Here is a 15,120-nt window from a genome sequence, read left to right as displayed (position 1 = left end):
GCTGCAGGGAAATTAACTTTTGAATTTTTATTAATCTTACAACTTTTTTCAAATTTGAGCTTTTAGAATTAAATACATGATTCTTACTTTAATCTACTATATCTCTGCTGGTGAAATTACATGATAATTAGAATAATATATTTTTAGAATACAACAAATATCAAGTATAAAAGCTAAATATGATAAAGAATTCAGTATCTGATCTTGGTTCAGTTTCAAGAAACCCCCGCAAGATAGAGACACTGTTCTTTATTCCATTGTACACTTTAGGTAAAGTCAGCTGACAGTTTTTCCCGGATTTTTGAGTCGGAAGGCTGAGGAAAAAATGCTCGATAAAGCATTTTGAACTTTTTGACAAAATAGGGGACATAAATAGGGTTTCGTACATGGAGAAAGAGTACATGAAGATTGAAATTCAAAAGAAGAAACAGCAAGATGAAGAGGTGGAAAAAGATGGCAGAGGGAGGGGTAATATTTGAGCTATGGGTTGCATAACAACTTGCATATTTCAAATCATCTTTCTGACACAATGTTTTTAAAAAATAAATTTGTAATTTTCACAGAAAATAAAATTAATATTTGATTTGTCATAATTTTAAGAAAACGAGCATGAATCGAGCTTGAGCAGAGAAAATTGCAGAATGGGAAAAAAATTCACATTTTTCTGTAGAAGGAAAATTCTGCACACATGATAAAAGATAAGATGAAAAAGCGACGACATTTAACAATGAGAAAAAAGTTAGACTGAAGATAGTTAGTAAATAGTATAGTTTTCAAGTTTTTTTTTGTGCACAAATTTGTGTGAAAATCACAGTAATGTAGATAAATAACAGGGGGCTCTCAAACCCAGAAAACAAAGGTAGAGCAAGTTAAAAAATTTTGCGTTCCAACAAATCCTCGAGAATTTTTTAGCAAATCCTCCAAAATTGTTTTCTGGGTATTCTTGCAACATCTAGCAGTTCACTCAGAATCAAGGGGAACATAAAAACCATTTTCTTTTTAAATTATAGAAAAGTTAAAATTTCCTCTTAGTGTTTTCTTATTTGATTACAGTTGCATTAAGGGTTTTCAGCGAAATGGGGAAATCGTTCCACATTTTTTTGTTTAGCAAAAATTTCGCATTTTTTTAAAAGCAGATTAGTGCGAAATTTTCCAAAAAGGGAACATTTTTGCAATTTTTCGCAAAATTCATTGAAATTTTTGTTTTAAAGAATTTTTCGTTCGCTGGAAACCCTACATAGTTGCATGGCACCCTGCTTAGATTTAGATATACATAGTATAAATTAGTTGTAGATTATAGATACTGATATAATTAGGTATAGATATATAGTTTAAAAATAGATATATACGTATAAATCTATATATCTATAATTTTGAAACAGTTGAAAGAATATAATTAAAAATTCAGGCATTTTATTACTTATTTTGTCATGAAGAGTAGGGAGTAGGGAGTAGGGAGTAGGGAGTAGGGAGTAGGGAGTAGGGAGTAGGAAGTAGGGAGTAGGGAGTAGGGAGTAGGGAGTAGGGAGTAGGGAGTACGGGAGTAGGTAGTAGGAAGTAGGGAGTAGGGAGTAGGGAGTAGGGAGTAGGGAGTAGGGAGTACGGAGTAAGGAGTAGGAAGTAGGAAGTAGGAAGTAGGAAGTAGGAACTAGGAGCTAGGAAGTAGGAAGTAGGAACTAGGAACTAGGAACTAGGAACTAGGAAGTAGGAAGTAAGAAGCAAGAAGTAGGAAGCGAACAGTAAACATTTGTAAAGTAAAGATTAAAAGCAATTGAACATTTTTAAAAAGATTAAAATCCAGAATGTACACTTTACAGGAGAAGCCAATTTGTACAGAATAACAATGAGAATGAATGTATAAAAATATAATCAGGTTTAGAAAAAAGAACTGTGCACAGTGAAGAGGGAGAGTACGGCACCAAGGAGTGCAAAACATACGTTTTAGCATTTTCAAGAAAAAAATGAAAGTTTCCCTCCTCTAATCGGACCCAGTCACACAGGCACTGTCTGAAACAAAATGTTTATTTTCGTACAATAAGAACAAGGAATAGGAAGACGTCATTAAAGTAATAAATTCATGCTGTTTAAAAGCAAATAGTTGTACTAGTACTTAAAAAATCATTTATCAAGAGAAGTTTGCTTGTTTACATTGTACATTTTCTGTTTCTCGTGTTTATTTGTCTTTCTAAAGTCACAACTTTACAATTTCAGAGTTTTACGGATGTCGATGTATTATTTTTTTTGATCTATTTTTACTTTATGAATAAATTGGACATAAATGAATTACTTCCAAATGTTTAAAATGCTCTTGTATTGTCGGTTTTACAAAATTTTAATATTTTTCAATTTTTTCTTGGAAACTTTTCTCAACGAATTCTCAGAAGAAAAAAATATTGCTGTTCGCAATAAACCATGACAAAGGACGAAGCTTGAGTTCCCGAGATTAACGACTTAACTCGATATTTGCAGTGTTAACTCGATATTTGCAGTGTTAACTCGATATTTGCAGTGTTAACTCGATATTTGTAGTGTTAACTCGATATTTGCAGTGTTAACTTTTAAATTGAATAATTTAAATTTTAACTCAGTATCAGTAAGGGACCAAGTAAGTAACAGATTAAAGATACAGCCCTCCCCCCCTCGAACAGAGTTTATCAAATGCTAGTTAATTTACGTTGACGTGGCTAAACCACTTCAGGAGGGGTTTGATTTAAAGGGAGAGACGGCTATGAAACTTATTTAAACCGAAAGTGTAGTATACTAGTATACGGCTAAAATATCAAATATTTAATATTTAAAGTGGAAGCAGCCATGTTTGAAGAGCGTCTGCTCAAATTCTTTAAATTTTGCCACTGGTTCCATTTATTTAATCTAAAATCTTGTTAAAAAAAAATACCTGAATCTTCACCACTTTCTGTAAGGGATGGCAATCGAACCGTGTGAGTATGACTGAAACAAGTATCATTATTTTTTTTAATGCTTAAAGTTTAACAAATAGTCTTAACAAAACTGTAAATTTTAGGATTTATAAATATTATTTTTTATGAACAAATCAACGACAATCGTTGCAGAAATAACGTTATTTTGCGTAAAATTAGTTTAATCTTGGCGACTTTTGTAATTCGCTTTTTATGACTTATTGATATGAATAGTTTATATACGAGTTTTTAATTAATTTCCAAACTGCGAGATCTAAATAATTTCAAGGCAATAAATGGAAATATTTACTAGGTCGTAAGTATGACGAAGTAAACAACTAAATGTTAAAAGGGCCAAGAACAAGGGCCTGGGAACAAGAGCTGGGAACAAGGGCCTGGGAACAAGGGCCTGGGAACTAAGCCCTGGGAACAAGGGCTGGGAACAAGGGCCTGGAAACAAGGGCTGGGAACAAGGGCCTGGGAACAAAGGCCTGGGAACTAAGGCCTGGGAACAGGGCCTGGGAACTAGGGCCTGGGAACAAGGGCCTGGGAATGAAAATTTTGGAACATGGGCTGGGAACAAGGGCCTGGGAACAAGGGCCTGGAAACAAGGGCTAGGAACAAGGGCCTGGGAACTAGGGGCCAAGAACAAGGGCCTGGGAACATGGGCTGGGAACAAGGGCCTGGGAACAAGGGCCTGGAAACAAGCTGGGAACAAGGGCCTGGAAACAAGGGCTGGGAACAAGCGCCTGGGAACAAGGGCCTGGAAACAAGGGCTGGTAACAAGGGCCTGGGAACAAGGGCCTGGGAACTAGGGGCCGAGAAAAAGGGCCTGGGAACATGGGCTGGGAACAAGGGCCTGGGAACAAGGGCCTGGAAACAAGGGCTAGGAACAAGGGCCTGGGAACTAGGGGCCAAGAACAAGGGCCTGGGAATGCAAATTTTCAAGTTGAAAAGTTGCATTCCCTACTGTACAATTTTTCCATCTTAAAAAGTGTTGAATGATGTCATTTTTTTCGTTTCAGTTCAATTGTGTTGACATTGCTTTTCGTGAAATTATTGTAACAGTTAAATCAATGGAATGATAATGACATTGACAGCTTCTTTAATGGCAAAATGGATAGTCGCTGATCCGGGACCAGTGACTAGTGACCAATTACCAGATTCTAGTGACCGATAACTAGTGACCAGTTTCCTGTGACCAGTGACCGGTGACTAGTTTTTTAATGAGCTGCGACCGGTGACTTTTTTTCTGTAACCTGTTGCCTATGACCAGTTTTTAATAAGCTGCGACCGGTGACTAGTTTCTAGTAACCTTTGATCGGTGATCAATTTTCCATGATCTGTGACCGATGACCAATTTTCAGTGACCTGTGACAGGTGACCAGTTTTTAGTTACCTGCGATCGGTGACCAATTTTCAGTGACCTGTGTTAACCAGATTTTAGTGATCTTTGACTGGTGACCAATTTTCAGTGACCTCTGACCGGTGACCAATTTTCAGTGACCTGAGACTGGTGACCAGTTTCCAGTGACCTGTGACCCTTGACCAGTTTTTAGTGATCTGCGACTGGTAACCAATTCTCAGTGACCTCTGTCCGGTGACCAATTTTCAGTAACCTGCGACTGGCAACTGATTTTTAGTGACCTGTGACCCTTGAACAGTTTTTAGTGATCTGCGACTGGTGAACAATTTTGAGTAACCTCTGACCGGTGACCAGATTTTAGTGAACTGCGACCGGTGACCAATTTTCACTGACCTGTGACTGTTAACCAGTTTTTAGTGACCTGTGACCGGTGACCAATTTTCTATGACCAGTGAGCTGTGATTCATGACTAGTTTTCAGTGGCCTGTGACCAGTGACCAATTTTTTATGACCCGTGACCGGTGACTGGTTTCCAGTGACATTTAATCGATGATAAGCTTCTAGTAGCCTATGTAACTATTTGAGAGATTTTACCTGTCTAGGTAGATATGAACGTCCCCAGGGGCTGAGTTTGACCGGCCTCGCTTCCGAAACTTTTCCTTGATATTGTGGAACGGGTTGGAAAACGAGTGCTGCTTCAACATAGCCTAGATAGATGAATAGATGTATAGATATATGTGTAGATATATATATATAGATAGATATGCAGAGATATAGATAGATAGAAAGATCTAATGCCAACTAATACCATTCCGTTACCATAACCGAATTATGCTACAAAATATACTTAAAAGTACTAGCGAGGATTATAATAGAGACTGTAATTACATGATTTAAAGTAAACTTCCATGTAAGGATTGCAATATTTCTGATTTACAACGGTACCCATGAAAGCTTTGTCTGATCAAGTATAAATTAGATATCAATCTTTTGTTTCTTTAAATTATTTCATTAAAATCGGGTGTTGCCATCTTTGCATGGAGGATAACCTAAAATTCCGTTTATACTCCCTTTAACGATGTTTATTTGTTCTCATGAATCCAGAAATAACAGTAATATGACGTCAATGCTATAAAACGAAAAAAATATATTTCAGAATGCATATTCTCGTAAAGAGATAATTTATTTATTTAGTATTTTATAATTATAAGGATATTTTCTCCCTAAATGATATGAATTGCCCAATTTGTTCAATTATTTAATAATAGATTAACAAAAATACTTAATTCGTTTTTATCATAAAGTAATAAAAGTATTCGACGTTGAAAACCTTTTATATTTAAAACTTTGATTATTTGATCTAACATAATTCCTAATTTAAAATATCTATGGTCTTTTAGATTGAGTTGCAAATATATAGGGATTAGAAAATCAGAGTTTGGTGCAACAACTCAATTTCTTTACATATGAATGCCCCCATTTGACAGTTATAACCTGTACTAATATCTAAATGATTTTAAAGTTTTGAAATAAGTTAAATTTATTCACGGTTTGAACAGAATAATTCCAACTCCGTGAATTTATATGGGTTCTATAACGCTCTTGGATGCATTTAACCATTCTCTTCTTTTAGAAGTAAAATGAGTAGAGATCAAACCCGAATTAAATTCACGATCAGCTTGACCCCTTTTCATTTCTAGCGAGCACTCTCTTTTAGCTAAGATTTATACCACCTTATTTTACATTTTTTATTCCAGATTATTCTCTGTAAGTGTCAATATGTTAAACTATAGAGGATCGAGCTTAAATTTTTCTAGAACAGATTAAGTTAACCCTTCCTTAAACGGATAAATTTTACAGGCGCCAAGGGTTGAACAGGAAAAATTCCAAAATAGGTCGATTTTGTAATTCTATATTGTCAAATTCAGCTAAAGAAACCCATTTTTGTTTCAAAAACATTTTTTTAAATTATAAAATAGAATAAATGAAAATCAAATTTAACTTTAAAGTTTAAGAAATGGTTAAATACCCCCCCCCCCCCTCAACACTTATTAAATTAAGAGGAATTATAATAAAAAATATCAAATGTATTTTTACTGAATTACAGTTATATTTGTCCTTTAGAGAAAAGATAGCGATAATTCGACAAAATAATAATGATAACACATATATACAGTGAGAACCATAAAAATGTGGAATAGGAAGACGACTTTATAGACACAAATTATGACTTTAAATAGTTAATATACATGAGACATAACAATTGTATGACTTAATGCCGTCTCCCGGATTCCTCAGTTTTCTGATTCTCATTGTAGGAACATGATGTACATAATACATGTACATCATTGGTATCAGTGTAGGAACATGATGTACATTATACATTTACATCATTAGTATCAGTGTTCATGCTTAGTTGGTTCAACTACATGCAAACCTCCGCCCGTTAGAGAAATCATATGTTTAAAAGGTCAAATTTTCATTATCAAAAACCTAAACTTTCAAAAAGCTTAAAATTGAAAAGCATAAAGATAATACAACCGAATGCTCAGAAATATAAAGATCTTTAAACAAAAAGATTAAAAAGCTTAAAGATCGTAAAGTTAAATACAAGTCGAAAGTTTAAAGATCAAAAAGCTTTAGATCAGAAAACTGACAGATAAAAAAGCTAAAAGATCAGAAAGATGTTTTCAACATCAAACAGCTTAAAGATAATAAATTTTAATGATCAGATCTATATAGATCAAAAAGTTCGGAAAACTGAATATTCATAGGCCGTAATTAAAGAATTTAAGCCGCAGCTTAAATTTGAGACGCGGCTCAAATATGGTTGGTTCCATTTAAAATTGTATTCAATGTTTCAAGATTCAAGCCGGCGCTCAATTAAAACCGGTTACTAGCGGATTTGATAATACACGGCTCAAATTCATTAAATTCGAACTCCGATAACTTAAAGATCTTAGAGCTGAAAGACAAGGAAGTTTAAAGATCAAAAAGCTTAAAAATCAAAAAGCTTAAAAATCAAAAAGCTTCAGATCAAAAAACCTGAAAGATATTAAAGCTAAAAGATCAGAAATATGTAAGATCATAAAATTAAAAAATCAGTTAGCTTCAACATTGTGAAGCTCTAAGATAAAACTTAAAAGTCTAAAAGATCAGATTTAGAAAGATCAAAAGCTTAATAATCTAGCCTAACAGACTGAAGGGTCCTAAAGCTTAAAGAGCTTAAAGCTGAAATAAAGCTTGTAATATATATACATAAATATATTATATATATATAATATCTGTATTGTATATGTTGTTAAAGAAAGGCAAGAGAAGGCTGTGTTTAGCATACCTTTCTTAAACAGAAGGATCCGTCGGTAATACCGAAAGGAAGGACAGGAAGGAAATGGATTAAGGATAGGATTCTTATGGGAAAGGGATTAAGGACTGGATTAGTATGTGAAAGGGATTGAGTATTGGACTATTAAGGATTTCATTTTTACAGGAAAAGGGATTGATGGAGGATTGGATTGTTATGGGAAAGGGATTGAGAATATGATTATTATTGGAAAGGTATGTAGGATATGATTATTATGGGAATGATATAGAGGTTATAGGATGAATGGAGATTGTTACGGAGGATGAACGATGAGTGGAGGAAGGTATGAAGGATGAAGGATGAATGGAGGAAGGTATGGAGGATCAAGGATGAATGGAGGAAGGTATGGAGGAAGAAGGATGAGTGGAGGAAGGTATAAAGGATGAAGGATGAATGGAGGAAGGTATAAAGGAAGAAGGATGAGTGGAGGAAGGTATGGAGGATCAAGGATGAATGGAGGAAGGTATGGAGGCTGAAGGATGAATAGAGGAGGGTATAAAGGATGAAGGATGATTGGAGGAAGGTTGAAGGGATCTGGAAACTACATATCCTAAGAGAAAATAATTGCTTTTCAATCTGGTTCAATCCGGTTCATATAGATCAATCTGGTTCAATTTGGTTCATGAAGTTCAATCTCATTATTTTAAACAAAAATCTTGGATTTCAAAGACACTAATCAAAGTCTTTTTTTCTTTTGTATTCTAAAAAAATGAAAAAGAAACGAAATTAAAATAAAATTGAAATCAATTTAACAAATATTTTTTTATTAAGTTACCTTGACCAAGATAAGAGTGTCGAGTTTAGGAATAGATCTCACGCTATTCTGGACTTCGATATCAGTCACCTGATAATCATTTTCATTACCTCAACAAGAACACAGTTTTCGTCTTCTTTGAGCATAGGGAAAACTCCACAACCAGTCACCCAATCATGTTCCTGACAGAAAAAAAATTTGATAAAAATATTAATTTTATGAATAAATGTTTATTATTCAGTATGACAAAAATATCAAAAAATTTCTTTAAAATCCAGGAAATTTGTCGAACAAAACATGATTTTTATGATCAGAGAAAGTTTCAGACCATTCGACCATTAACCCTCCGATCGGTTTATTTTTACTTTTAATTTTTAAAATGTGTACATTAATTTTAAATTACTGAGCAATCCCTTTAAAGGAAATAAATACAGTTTTTAAAACTATATTCGTTTATACGATTAGTCAAAGAGAAATAAAAATTGATATATTTTTCTAACTAATGTTTGTAATTGGTATTATTAATGTTGCAATTTATCTAGATTGATTAATTATAGAAAATAATTATTTCTTTCATTAAAAAAACAGTTATAGTGAACATAAAAGTTTTCAGAACTAAGGCAATTCCAATACTGACTTTTAATGACCTGGGGACAAATAACTTTAAACATTTTAAATATACACTATCAAAAAATCATATTATTTTCTATAATCTAATGATCAAATTAACTATTTTTTTATTTAATATAAAACTAACTGTTTTACGTGTAAGGAACCACTGAAAGGGGGTATTAATATTCAAGTAGTCATCAAATCATGCACCAATAAAAGAACAAAATAGAACATTTACATTGGAAGTGAAACAAATAAAAGAAACAAAGTTATAAAAACAGTGAACTAAAGCAATGAAGATATACTGCTACTACAATGTCCACAGGTTTGGGTTTCCTGTGCTCTTCTCCATCCAGATCAACTGGTTCAGATTTCCTTTGCTCTTCTTAATCCAGAACCACAGGTTCGGGTTCCCTGTGCTCTTCTCCATCCAGATCCATAGGTTTGGGTTCCCTGTGCTCTTCTCCATCCAGATCCATAGGTTTGGGTTCCCTGTGCTCTTCTCCATCCAGAACCACAGGTTTGTGTTTCCTGTACTCTTCTCCATCCAGATCCATAGGTTTGGGTTACCTGTGCTCTTCTCCAGCCAGATCCAGAGGTTCGGGTTCCCTGTGCTCTTCTCCATCCAGATCCAGAGGTTCGGGTTCCCTGTGCTCTTCTCCATCCAGATCCACAGGTTTGGGTTTCCTGTGCTCTTCTCCATCCAGATCCACAGGTTTGGGTTCCCTGTGCTCTTCTCCATCCAGATCCACAGGTTTGAATTTCCTGTGCTCTTCTCCATCCAGATCCATAGGTTTGGGGTTCCTTTGCTCCTCTCCATCCAGATTCACAGGTTCGGGTTTCCTTTGCTCTTCTCCATCCAGATCCATAGGTTTGGGTTTCCTTTGCTCTTCTCCATCCAGATCCACAGGTTCGGATTTCCTGTGCTCTTCTCCATCCAGATCCATAGGTTTGGGTTTCCTTTGCTCTTCTCCATCATCCAGATCCACAGGTTCGGGTTTCCTGTGCTATTCTCCAGCCAGGTCCACAGGTTTGGGTTTCCTGTGCTATTCTCCATCCAGATCCACAGGTTCGGGTTTCCAATGCTCCCACATGCAAGGCTCCCAAGGATCCCATCTTGCAGTTTCTGTTCCTGAGACTGACAGCTGTATAGATCTCTTCCTTTGAACAGTGGGGATTTGGAGCTGGAATTTCTCCATCCTCTCCTGAAGAGAGCTGCTGGTCCCCAACTCTTGTCTTTCCTCCACTCGCTGTGTTCTAAACCCCATATCCCGCCATTTCTTAGTTTCAGGACCAGCTGGAGCGCTGGTTGGTCAGCCTGAGGAGGGGCAGCAATAGATAAGGCGGCTGGGGCGGGGGGCCCAGGGTTAGAGACCTGACCGGAGGATTAAAAGGGGGGGGGGGGGGCTGGCCTACACTAACATTTTTATTGAAAGCCGACACACATTAGAAAAAAAGTATGATATAAAAAGTAAAACAAATATGAAAATAGATACTTTGACTAAATTTTGTGAAAAGAAAACTTCCCCCCCCCCACACACGCAATGTTTCGAAGTAATTCCCTTTTTCTTGTGGCATGAAAGCAATTTGTATTAATGTTAACATTTCTATTTAATGAATAATTAACAACACCATTAATATGATATTTGATATTCTTCCAATATATGTTATTGATGGTGAAATTAATCCTGCTGGTTTATATATATATACATGATATATCAATATATTTAAATTGATAATCTCTGTTTGGGTGTATGTTTGTTTGTTTGTCCGTTCATAACTTAGAAACCCCTTGACTGGTTTGCCTAAACTTGAGGAACTTGGAAGAACCACGGGAATGTTCTTTGAGATTTTAAGTTGAATAGGTCCACTTTTATATCAAAAATTTAGTTTCCCGGTAAAATTGACTGCAAGTGTGGAAAAACAGCGGGATAAACTATTAGTAACCGGTTCTCAAGCCAGTGTAAACAAACCAAGGATCCTTCTGATGCAACATAATAAATCCAAACATGAAGCCTAACAAGTCTAAGGGTGTTGAACTCTGTGCAACCCAAACCATGGAAAATTAAAGAATAGATAAGACCAAGCTAGGCCGCGGGGTGCAGTGAACCCGGAGTAGAGCTAGAGGGTCGAAACCGTCCTTACTAAGTATCGAGAATGATGCTGGAGAAAAGAGTAACGGGACTAGGAGTAATGGGACTAGGAGTAATGGGACTAGGAGTAACGGGACTAGGAGTAACGTGACTAGGAGTAACGGGACTAGGAGTAATGGGACTAGGTGTAATGGGACTAGGAGTAATGGGACTAGGAGTAACAGGACTAGGAGTAATGGGACTAGGAGAAACGGGACTAGGAGTAATGGGACTATCTGTCGGCAGAGAAAGCAATATCGTCGGCCATTTGATGCCCCAAGATTTTATGCCCAAGCATCTGAAGAAAAGGGCCGCCAAGCAATCTATTCACCTTTAGGTGAATGTCTTCGTGTTATTTAAGATCAACTCTAGTTGGTCCAACCGTTTGAAAAATTATAATGTAAAATAAATGTGTGTGTGCAACCATGCGTTATTATTCAACTCAATCTTGGCTTATTTATACTGAGCTCCTTTATTAAGTTTATACTAGTATTTATATAAATACATATTGTATTTAAACATACTAGGCTTACAGGGCTCTTTGCACCGGGGCTGGATCTTAGCTACCTATCCGAGTGTATTGGCCTGCGTACAATTGGGATAGTTTACTGATAAAGGATATTAAGAGATTATGGCAGCAATTCATACAGTACAAATATTAAATATGCAGTACGCTTTACGAGTACAAGTGTATTGGGAGGTTTTGTAACTTGAATTTTACTCAGTTTTCTCAGAACGGTTTATTAACGATGAAGTATTTAATGTAAACGACTGTAAAAATGGAATCATGCACATGATAAAGGAAAAGTTTATTTTAATAGTTACATCGGAAAAAAATTCACCATTTAAATATTTTCAGAAATCATCCCCGAGTACTGTAATATACAGATTGACCTCATGGAAGTGAAGTACATGGCCTGTACAATTAGTAAAAGATTAGCGTACATCATCACTCTGTATACTATAACCTCGTTGTTTGCACCAGCATACCTTTCTTATCTTTACTTTTTTAATATAAACACTGACAAAAATGTTGCAGATTTTTTTTTCTTTGTTTTGATCAACAATTATACCTTGATTTCTCGATGAAATTAAAGTTCAACTGATAGTTTGATCTTTCTAGGACAAAAAAGATCCTTGAACTTTAATAAAGGAACAAATAAATCAACTAAAACCTTGATCTATAGAAATTGTAAAGCAAAGAAGTTAACAACTATATAAAACCTTGATCTCCTGAAGATATATAAGATCATAAATTATCATTCATAATAGATCAAATAATACCTTGATCTCTAAAAGAGATATTCTCTGGTTTGGATCTTTACGTAGCATCCTTGTTAGAAGATCTTCCAGCTCTGCTGATATGGAACCAGGAGGAATCTTAAAAAATAAGTTTAAAGGGCTTGTAGACGAAATATTTTAAATAAAAACATGTTATCTATATAAAAACAATTATTTTCTCTTAAAGTGACTATAAGCGTAATTTCAAGTGACCCCCTATCCAAAGATGGCAATATGTCTGATTTTCAACATAACCCTTAAAAGCTTTGTCTGATCAAGTATGAATTAAGTATCCATGTTTTTGTCTCTTTAAACGGGTTTTCTCGAGTTTCTTATTTATCAGAGGCATTGGAGAGATTATCGAGTCAGAAAAACGTCGATATCTCTCATACTTTGATCGGATAAAGGTTTCAAGGGTACCTTTGAAAATCAGGCAGTGCAATCGTTACATGGAGGGTCAAATGAAATTAAGCTTTACTGCTTTAGGTCACATGTTTATTAAGAAATACAGGCATTTCTGCGGATAAAATGCGCAAACTATCAATTTGAATCCTTGATCAGAAAAAGGTTTAAAAGTTACCGTTGTGAATCAGACATACAACTGTTGAAACAGAAGTGACTTTATATTACGTCGCATACCCCTTTACACTAAATTGTAGCATTATTTTGTTTGAAGTATTGCAAATGTTTTCAAAGAAATCTCCTTTTCTGAAAACAAAGGTTTGATATTCTCATTAGCGACTTTTTCACCCTTAAACTAATTGTAATTCTTATTTTTGTCTCTCTTGTTGATGGAGACCCATGAGAGAGTTCAAATTTTACTTGCGCGCCTTTTAATTCCGCGCAATTCCATGCAATTCTGCACAATTCCACACAATTCCACGCAACGGAATGCAATTCTGTTAAAAAATGAAAAAGTTGCCCCTTTAAAGGATTACCATATTCTATGTTTGGTGAAGTACCAGCAACCTTGGCTGATTTATATATTCTTTTTCAGGTACAGTAGTAGTTTAACTGCATTTTTGAATAATTTATGACCTATCGTTGGATTAAACATTTATACCTTTTCATAGTACACTTGTAGTATTTTTCTAGACCCTTCCTGATATTTCAAGAACTGTATTTCTAGAAGTTTAGTAGTATTTCTAGAAACTTCTATTGATATTTCAATTGCTTTAACAGTATTTCTAGATGTTTAGTAGGTTTTCTAGAAACATTTATTAATACTAGGCTTTTAGGGTGCTTCGCGCCCATCTTCTATTTAAATTGTGAACATGTTCTTTTTGTTTACATTTTAAAACAAAGAAAAAAATTTTGCGGATTTTTAAAAAAAATTCGCGGATTTTCAAGAATTTAAATTTTTTACAAAATTAAAAACCTTTAAAACACATTTTTTTAATTTTAATCATTCATAAACCTTCCCTGTGGTCACGTGATGTCCCACAAAAAATTTGGGCCCGATCGGTTCAGCCGTTTTGACGTTTATTGGATACAAACAAACAAACAAACAGACACCCAGACAGACAAGCCAAATTTGTATATAGATAACGAGAAAAAAATACAAAAAAGAACACTACCTCGACATTTTTTGTTTTGATGATGTTATACAGTGCCACGATATTGTTATCAAAGAAAGGAACTCTACCGTAGACCAGGGAGTACAGGGTCACACCCAGGGACCAGATATCAGCAGCCTTAAACAAACATGGTTCAAGCTCCATACACAACGGAGTTACTTGGCCATCCATGGCCGGATAGAACTAAATAAAACTAGTGTTATCTCAACGATTTTCCCTCAACCAAATTATTGCTCTTGTAAAGGCTTATTCACAAAAAAGGAAAATGATACCGAAAAAAATTAGGGTTTGAAGGAAAATTTGTTTTCCTATCCGATGTTTCTATGAATTTTCGAAACCTTAATACCTACCAAGATGTTCCTATCTTTTGTCACAAAAAAACTGTATTATTATAAAGCCCTGTTAAGAATGATCAACTTAAATGTAACATCAATTTATTCAAATATTCATGGTTCACCCTAGGCAACCCATTTGTTTAAGAACAAGTTTAAAACAAAACTGTCAAGTTGGTATTTAAGCATTGCGCCGGTATTGTTGGTCTATATACAGTACAGAAGTGGCGGGCCAGTAAAAGCTATCATTATTATACAGAAGTCGTCGTCGTAATAAAGTTCTGTACCAAGATTTAAAACAGTAACTCCCATAAAGAGAGTACTGCACTTTTTTGAGGGATGAAAACACACGCAGTGCTGCCCAGACTAAGCTTTGTTTACATTCCTCCAAGAAACTGCAGTACACATTGTGTTATGGAAGTTTCTATATTTTATTTATTGGTCTGTACAATACAGTCGCAGTCAGTGCAGTGGCTGGCAGGTAATAGTAGTTGGTACACTGTACATTACAGAAGTGGTGGACCGTTACTAATAGTCAGTACGGTACAAAAATGACTGGCTGGAACTAGTATGAATGGAAGTGACAAGCCGGTACATAAGTGACAGGCCGTTTCTATAGTCGGAAGGGTACCTTCCCGGAGTAGGGTGGTTCTCCTGGTTGCTGTGACAAGCACTCTGGTGGTGTAAAGGCAGGGGTCCCAACAGTACTTGTCAAAAATGCATCATTTCCATCAAATTCATTACTTACACCAAGATCAGCTATTTTAACCTAGAATAATGATAA

At 35.4% G+C, this 15,120-nt stretch overlaps 1 protein-coding gene across 1 annotated transcript; it reads right to left on the bottom strand.

Annotated features, from left to right (window-relative positions):
- Nucleotides 1-1,968: 1,968 nt before the first annotated feature.
- Nucleotides 1,969-15,102, bottom strand: LOC111708970 (calcium/calmodulin-dependent protein kinase kinase 2-like; the record flags this gene model as incomplete). Its single annotated transcript, XM_023482498.1, is given in 8 exon segments — nucleotides 1,969-2,007; nucleotides 2,897-2,949; nucleotides 4,879-4,991; nucleotides 8,424-8,513; nucleotides 8,516-8,584; nucleotides 12,431-12,526; nucleotides 14,005-14,121; nucleotides 14,968-15,102. Coding segments are annotated over 8 exon segments (702 nt in total), but the record flags the coding sequence as incomplete, so codon positions are not given.
- Nucleotides 15,103-15,120: the final 18 nt, after the last annotated feature.

The sequence above is a fragment of the Eurytemora carolleeae genome, unplaced genomic scaffold (genome assembly GCF_000591075.1).
Source record: "Eurytemora carolleeae unplaced genomic scaffold, Eaff_2.0 scaffold814, whole genome shotgun sequence".
NCBI lineage: Eukaryota > Metazoa > Arthropoda > Copepoda > Calanoida > Temoridae > Eurytemora > Eurytemora carolleeae.
The sequence above is the reverse complement of the archived record's forward strand: the minus strand, read 5'-3'. Positions and strand labels throughout refer to the sequence as shown.